This window comes from Sinocyclocheilus grahami, unplaced genomic scaffold (genome assembly GCF_001515645.1).
Source record: "Sinocyclocheilus grahami isolate Dianchi unplaced genomic scaffold, SAMN03320097.WGS_v1.1 scaffold2522.1, whole genome shotgun sequence".
Classification (NCBI taxonomy): domain Eukaryota; kingdom Metazoa; phylum Chordata; class Actinopteri; order Cypriniformes; family Cyprinidae; genus Sinocyclocheilus; species Sinocyclocheilus grahami.
The window spans coordinates 28,835-36,334 of NW_015507701.1; the positions used below are offsets into that span (position 1 = coordinate 28,835).

The 7,500-nt window shown below is 47.6% G+C and overlaps 1 protein-coding gene across 1 annotated transcript in view; it reads left to right on the plus strand.

Moving 5' to 3' along the window:
* jak2a (Janus kinase 2a) overlaps positions 1-7,500 on the plus strand; it is a 16,322-nt gene that overhangs the window by 8,368 nt on the left and 454 nt on the right. Inside the window, 19 exon segments of the mRNA XM_016261647.1 lie at positions 509-632; positions 712-829; positions 1,568-1,713; positions 1,798-2,089; positions 2,276-2,395; positions 2,478-2,657; positions 2,808-2,994; positions 3,543-3,659; positions 3,662-3,676; positions 3,760-3,887; positions 3,960-4,098; positions 4,214-4,365; positions 4,441-4,591; positions 4,674-4,807; positions 4,877-5,066; positions 5,144-5,268; positions 5,365-5,537; positions 6,997-7,114; positions 7,322-7,435. Coding sequence (XP_016117133.1) covers positions 509-632; positions 712-829; positions 1,568-1,713; positions 1,798-2,089; positions 2,276-2,395; positions 2,478-2,657; positions 2,808-2,994; positions 3,543-3,659; positions 3,662-3,676; positions 3,760-3,887; positions 3,960-4,098; positions 4,214-4,365; positions 4,441-4,591; positions 4,674-4,807; positions 4,877-5,066; positions 5,144-5,268; positions 5,365-5,537; positions 6,997-7,114; positions 7,322-7,435 — 2,723 coding nt within the window.

The window sequence follows — 7,500 nt, forward strand, 5'->3', positions numbered from 1 at the left end:
GTGTGAGTGAGTGTGTGAGTGTGTGTGTGTGTGTGTGTGTGTGTGTGAGTGTGAGTGAGTGAGTGTGTGAGTGTGAGTGAGTGAGTGTGTGTGTGATTGAGTGAGTGTGTGTTTCTTCAAGAAACGACTAAACGACTCTTTTTGTGTGTGTGTGTGTGTATAACATATATAAATATACACCTTGCTACGTGTACTGCGTTAGGCTAACCGAGACTTGTCATGTGCACTTATATATTGTTGCTCTTTTGTTAGTTTTGACTGCTTTTATTGTCCTCATTTCTAAGTCGCTTTGGATAAAAGCGTCTGCTAAATGACTAAATGTAAATGTGTGTGTGTGTGTGCAGGACACACCCTCATTTACTTCCTCTTTTCATTCAGTTCCCTCTTTAATGCTGCAGCTGCCACCCGTCTGTCCTCCTCACACACACACACACACACAGACTGAGTGGATGAGTTCACAGGTCAAAGGTCACACACAGTCATGATGTTTGCTGTTAATGATTGACAGGTGTCAGTCCCCCTTACTGCAGTCTGTTTGGACTCATGAGAGCGCGAGACCGAGTGTGGCTTCCACCCAATCACATCCTCAAGCTCGAGGCCTCGGCCAATGAGACGCTGCTGTTCAGGATCAGGTGCGTCGTCATGAGGATCAGCTTCAGAACTGATGCACGCTGGGATTGGCAGCCTAATCTTAATCCTCTCCGTCTGCAGGTTTTATTTTCCAGGCTGGTACGGCAGCGGCTCGAGCTCGGCCCGCAGGTACGGCGTCTCCAAGAGTTCAGAGGCACCTGTGCTCGATGACATCACTGCGGCGTACCTGTTTGCTCAGGTGAGGAGGAGCATCGAGAGCCATGAGACTGATGTTTACAGATGATCATGTGTCTGATATCTGACACGCTGAACAGGGTCAAAAATATTTCATCATTGGGTTGTTTTTTTCCACATTGATAGCGGAGTCTTAGACAATACAACAATAACTGTACTGTGAATATTGTTAGAATAATTAGAGATGCACCGATTGCCGTTTTTTGTAAGTGTGACCTGCTGATACCGATTTTGCTGATTCCACTGTCTAAGAACTATAATTGACAGCATATTCAAACAAAAATCTACTTTTTTAATGCAAAAATGTATTTACATAATAAAAGAAATGAGTAAACATTACAATTCCCAGATGTTCTCTCACTTAAACAACAACAAAGTAAAGTGCTCTGTGACTGGAAAGAGCTAGAAATGAGTTGCTGTATAAAACAAAACATCATTTCCCACTGTGTTTATAAATGGCCATTTTTTCCCTATCCTTAGTAAATATGTCATCTCATATAAATGTACACATCACAGAACTATGGCCCATGTTAAACATCTCCACTAGTTCAGGGTCAAGGTTAGGGTCCTTTAGGGTCAGGGTTCAGCGGGACACAACTATGAATCTTGTTTTTCTCAGTCCAGATTGCTGACGAAGTGTGATTTCAGCATGAGCAGCAACACTTTTCACTGTCACACAGTATTTATTGTGCAAATCTCCATATGAGAGAACAGCGTCTTATCCTGTCTGTCTGTGTCTCAGTGGAGGTCAGATTTTCTGAGCGGCGCGGTCAGCGTTCCCATCAGCCTGGAATTTCAGGAAGAGTGCTTGGGATTGGCTGTTCTTGATATGATGTGTTTGGCCAAAGAAAAAGCCAAGTCACCTGTTGACATCTACAACCACAACAGGTGCGTTCACCCGAGACCTTTGACCTATCGCTGCCCGAAGAGGCTGAACTGAACTCTGGTCATCTCCTCTGTGTTCATTTGCAGTTATAAGTCGTTCCTCCCGAAGAACATGCGAGCACACATCCAGAACCAGCACTTTGTGACCCGGAAGAGGATCCGCTTCCGCTTCAGGAAGTTCATCCAGCAGTTCGGAGCGTGTAAAGCCACGCCGCGAGACCTGAAGCTGAAGTACGTGGTCAGTCTGGAGACGCTGCAGGCGGCCTTCTACAGCGAGCAGTTCCTCGTCAGCGAAGCGTCCGCCGGAGACGTCTGCATCCTCGTCAGCGGGAGCCGCGGCATGCGATGGTCCAAAGTAAAAGAGGCCAGAGACCGAGAGGTGCGTTTGAGTTCGGCTTCCTGGTGTTTGATCTTTTGGCAGACACACCTGCACCAGATGTAAAAGTTCAAGCTCAGTTCAAGCTCACTGACTCACAAGTGCACACTTGTGAATCTTCTAATTACTACCAGCAGACTGAGATACTAACGAGAGCGACTCTGACTGTCTTTCTTTCTCCCTGTTCAGGATCCGCAGGTTTACTGTGATTTCTCTGACGTCATCGACATCAGTGTAAAGCAGGGGTCTAAAGACGGATCTGTGGAGAACCGAATCGTCTCCATAAACAGACGGGACGGTCAGACGCTGGTGAGGTTCGGTCGCACTACAGCGTTACAGTCCGTGCTCGGCTCAGATCCGTGTCTGCAGCGTCTCTCTCTGTGTCCCGCAGGAGCTGGAGTTTCATTCTCTGAGCGAGGCGCTGTCCTTCGTGTCTAATGAACTGTTTTCTCGGGTCAGGACGGAGTTCGCCATCAGCCGCTTGCGCCGATGTGAAAACCACAGGGGCGTTTATATCCTGAGGTGCAGCCCGAAGGATTACGACCGGTACTTCCTGTCCTTCGTCGTTGAGGTGAGTGTGTTTATGTGAATTATATCACAGGCCAGAGTTGATCTCGATCAATCCACAGCAGTAATTAACTCTCTTTACACAATAAAGTGTAAAGTGTGTGTTTTATTGATTGTCTGTGTGTGTGTGTGTGTGTGTGTGTGTGTGTTTCAGTTTGAGGGTCAGCTGGAGTTTAAGCACTGTCTGGTCGTTCGCTCTCACTCGGGAGAGTTTGTGCTCAACGGAGCCAAATGCAGCTTCAGCAGTCTGTGTGAATTACTGCAGCACTACCAGAAGGAGGCGCTGCGCTCCGACAGACACGTGTTCCAGTTCAGCCGCCGCTGTCCGCCGCGCAGCAAAGGTCAGACACTCGGAGCAGATGCTCCTGCTGTTAGTGCACCAAGTTGATTTCATTAACGAAAACTATGACGAAAATGTTTTGTTGACGAGCTTCTTTCCCATGACTGAAACAAGACGATGACGAGATGACAATAAGGTCAATAAACGATAACTGTGACTATATCAACATGCAGTATCGTTGACAATAAAAGACAAAACTAAAATGTATTTAAAAAAAATAAAAACTTGATTTTCGTCAAAAAATAAGCTATTATTGCGGACTGCTGTACACGCCTCTGCTACACAAGCTTTCATGTGTGCGGTTGTCAGATATCAAGAGTTTAAATCCCCAAATCAGAGCAGGATACCTTTTCTGCCCGCTGTTTTGCTTAATGTTTGCAATCTGGCAACTTTTCATCACGGAAGTGCTGACGATGATCTGAACAGGACAAGGTTGACTAAATAAGATAATAACTAAAAAGTACATCTGACACTAGGACTAAGACTAATTTAAAAGACTGGCTGGCAAAAGGAACACTAGCACAAAGTGACATGTATTTGTGTCTGTAGATAAATCCAATCTGCTGGTGTGCAGGAGCAGCCAAACCTCTGACGCGTGTCTCTCGCCGTCTGAACTCAGACACGTCAACCAGATGATCTTCCACAAGATCCATAAAGAAGATCTGGAGACGGTGAGTCTGAACACACACACACACACACACACACACACACACACTCACTCACTCACACACACACAGAAGTCTGTAAGCGTCTGTGTGTCTTTCAGACATCATGGTGCAGGAGTATGTGCGCTTCGGCTCTCTGGACACGTACCTGAAACGAAACCGCAACACCATCAACATCACCTGGAAGCTGGAGGTGGCTAAGCAGCTAGCGTGGGTGCTACATCACCTGGTGAGCGTCACAGAATCCCGGCACCAGACTAATGAGAGGCCGTGATAATCACTGCATGTTTCTGATCCGCAGGAGGAGAAGAACCTGATCCACGGAAACGTCTGCGCCAGGAACGTTCTGGTGACCCGAGAAGAAGACCGTAAGACGGGAACGCCTCCGTTCATCAAGCTCAGTGACCCAGGGATCAGCATCACCGTCCAGCCCAGAGAACGTGAGCGAAGCCGTATTCGTGTGGTTTAGAAAACACTTCCAGTCTGAATATCCAGTTAACAGCGCAGAACTCGAGAGCTGACAGGAGTTGTTGTCTTGTGCTCTTCTGTCTGTAGTTCTGGTGGACCGGATCCCGTGGGTTCCTCCAGAGTGCGTGAAGGACAGCAAGAGCCTGAGTTTGGCAGCAGATAAGTGGAGCTTCGGCACCACGCTGTGGGAGATCTACTGCAGCGGAGAACATCCGCTCGCGGCGTACGACGGGTCTAAGGTGCAGCGGCCCCTCCGCGCTTCTGTCTGCGCTGCGTGCCGCTGACTCTAACTGATGCTCTTGTGTGTCGTGCAGAAGCTGCTGTTCTACGAAGACAAGCACCAGCTTCCAGCTCCGAAGTGGACTGAACTGGCCAGCGTGATCAACAGCTGCATGGAGTACGAGCCGCTGCAGCGGCCCTCGTTCAGAGCCGTCATCCGAGACCTCAACAGCCTCTTCACGCCAGGTGACGCTCACCACACGCACCGCCGCGCAAACACCATGATACTCCAGCGCTCGCGTGACGCCTGTGTCTCTGTGTTTCTCAGACTACGAGCTGCTGGTGGAGAGCGACACGGTTCCCAGCAGGCATCGGGCGCTGGGTCTCGCCGGAGCGTTCGAGAGCCAGGAACCCACTCAGTTTGAGGCCAGACACCTGATCTTCCTCCAGCTGCTGGGGAAGGTGAGCCACCATCATCATCATCATCAGCGTTAGTGTTTCAGACGTCACTCCGTCTGTGTGTGTCTGCAGGGGAACTTCGGCAGCGTGGAGAAGTGCCGCTACGATCCGCTGCAGGACAACACGGGCGAAGTTGTCGCGGTCAAGAAGCTGCAGCACAGCACGGCTGAACACCTGCGAGACTTCGAGCGGGAGATCGAGATCCTGCGCTCGCTGCAGCACGAGAACATCGTCAGATACAAGGGAGTGTGTTACAGCGCAGGTGAGCGTCTGTCTGCACTAGAGCATGCTGGTCCTGAGACACGCCTCTCTCCTGATTCTCTCTCTGTCTGTCTTCAGGTCGTAGGAACCTGCGGCTGGTCATGGAGTTTTTGCCGTTTGGTAGTTTGAGAGATTATCTGTCAAAAAACAAGGAGCGCTTCGACCACACGAAGCTTCTGCTGTACACCTCTCAGATCTGTAAGGTACGGAAAACACCTGTTTCACACACACATGAAGATTCGTGAGGAACAGCCTGCTGAAGAGCTGAGCGTGACGTGTTTCTGTCTGTGTTTGTTTAGGGCATGGATTACCTGGCGTCCAAGCGCTACGTCCATCGAGATCTGGCCACCAGGAACATTCTGGTGGAGAGTGAGTTCCGTGTGAAGATCGGAGACTTCGGCCTGACTAAAGTTCTTCCTCAGGATAAGGAGTATTACACCGTCCGCGAGCCGGGCGAGAGCCCCATCTTCTGGTGAGGAGATCCGCAAACGTTTGGCTGAAGCTGTGAGACGAGTGACCAAGGACTGTGTTATATTTCACCCCAAAATCAAGAGACGAGCAAGCAATGATATTCTGCATAATGAAAATGAAGCCTTTTTACATGGGACTGTGAAAACATTTCACAATAGTTTCGGGTGAAATGTGACCCGGTTCTTACAAGATTCACTCGCAGCAGGGCTCCAGACTCGACCACCGCGTGCCCAACTCATAAACGCGGCCATTTCTGTTGCACACGAGAAACATCAAACGGCAAACGCAACAAAAGCGTAACGAAAACCGCGCTTCCCAACTCGGGCTCCGTGCTTGTGCAGAAACAAACGAGTAATATTATTAGTAAGTGCATTTATTAATGTTAAACTATAGTAATTTCAAGATTAAACTAGATAAAAAAAGTTTGTCAAGACTTGAGAAAGCCTAGCCTGAAAGTGTAAAGCAGTTGTAAAAGTCTGAAGTTTGAAAATGTAGGTAGATTAGATGTTGATAACATGTTTCTAGCATGATTAGCATGTTGTTAACATGATTAGCAAGTGACTAGCATGTTGTTAGCATGTTTCTGATGTAAACGCAGACGGGGCTTTCCTGATAACGTTCAGCGATGCCGCCCTCTTTATTTTACTAACTTACAGCATGCTGAAGGTGACCCCGCTGACCTCACCAGAAAAAACTCAACACCACCATCTAGTGGACTATGTTAAAAAATATATTTTATTATTCTACCAAATAGTATAATAAAAGCTCGATACTTGGCGTCTGTGTATCGATACAGTATTGCAGCAGAAAATATTGCAATACTATGCTGTATCGATTTTTCCCCCAGCCCTATTAATAGCATGTTGCTAGCATGTTTCTAGCATGATTAACTTGTCGCTAGGATAGATAGATAGATAGATAGATAAGAAATATTAGAGTGGAAGCTTGAATGAGTTTAAATGGATTGGAAATAGTACACAGAAGGGAAGCTTGATTGAGTCTAATGGGCTTCAGTGTGTTTACATTAGAATGTTGACAGCTGCAGTTTGAGAAGTCTTGGCTCATCTGAACATTCCGTCAATGTAAGTCTATGGGATTTTTATGATTTTTAATCTTAATTTTTATGAAAACCATAAGTCGGAGCAGTTTGAAAAGATAAAGCAACCCGGGTCAGATCAGTCTGAAGAGCAGGGCTGAGTTTGGTGGGTCTAGCTTGAAAGCTCTAGGAGGAGTAGCGTTTAGAAATTCAGTCTAATAAAAAGCTTAAGTAGCAGATCAGTAGGTTGGCTTGAGGATTATCTTTATTTTTAATACCCCCCAGTGCTACCAAATCTGCTTCTGGTGCGCTGCTCTCAGATGTGAGTCCGGAGCCCTGAATCATGCTCATATGTTGATTTCTGAGTTTGATGCAGCGTTATTGATGTGTTTTATGTTAATGATGATGATGTGTGTTGATGAAGGTACGCGCCGGAGTCTCTGACTGAGAGCAAGTTCAGCGTGGCGTCAGACGTCTGGAGTTTCGGAGTCGTTCTCTACGAACTCTTTACATACAGTGACAAAAGCTGCAGTCCTCCAGCTGTAAGTGACCAAGCATCTTCACTGTGTGTCGCTTATTTTCATATCATAGCGTTCAAGTTACCAGAAAGCAACCGTAATCGATGGACAGTCCCAGTAATCACATTAACAGCTTCTGCACTATATAAGACCCAGTGACACACAACTATGACTGCAGTAATAATAAGAACGGTCAAACCGTGACAGTAATGCGTGGTGTTTGTGTGTCAGGTGTTTATGGAGCAGATGGGGGAGGACAAGCAGGGCCAGATGATCGTTTATCACCTGATCGATCTGCTGAAGCGCAGCTACCGCCTGCCGGCTCCTGACGGCTGTCCTGCCGAGGTGAAGACCGCGAGACCGTGAGCGAATCATGCAGAGAGCGCAGAGAGTGACCCGTCTGTGTGTGT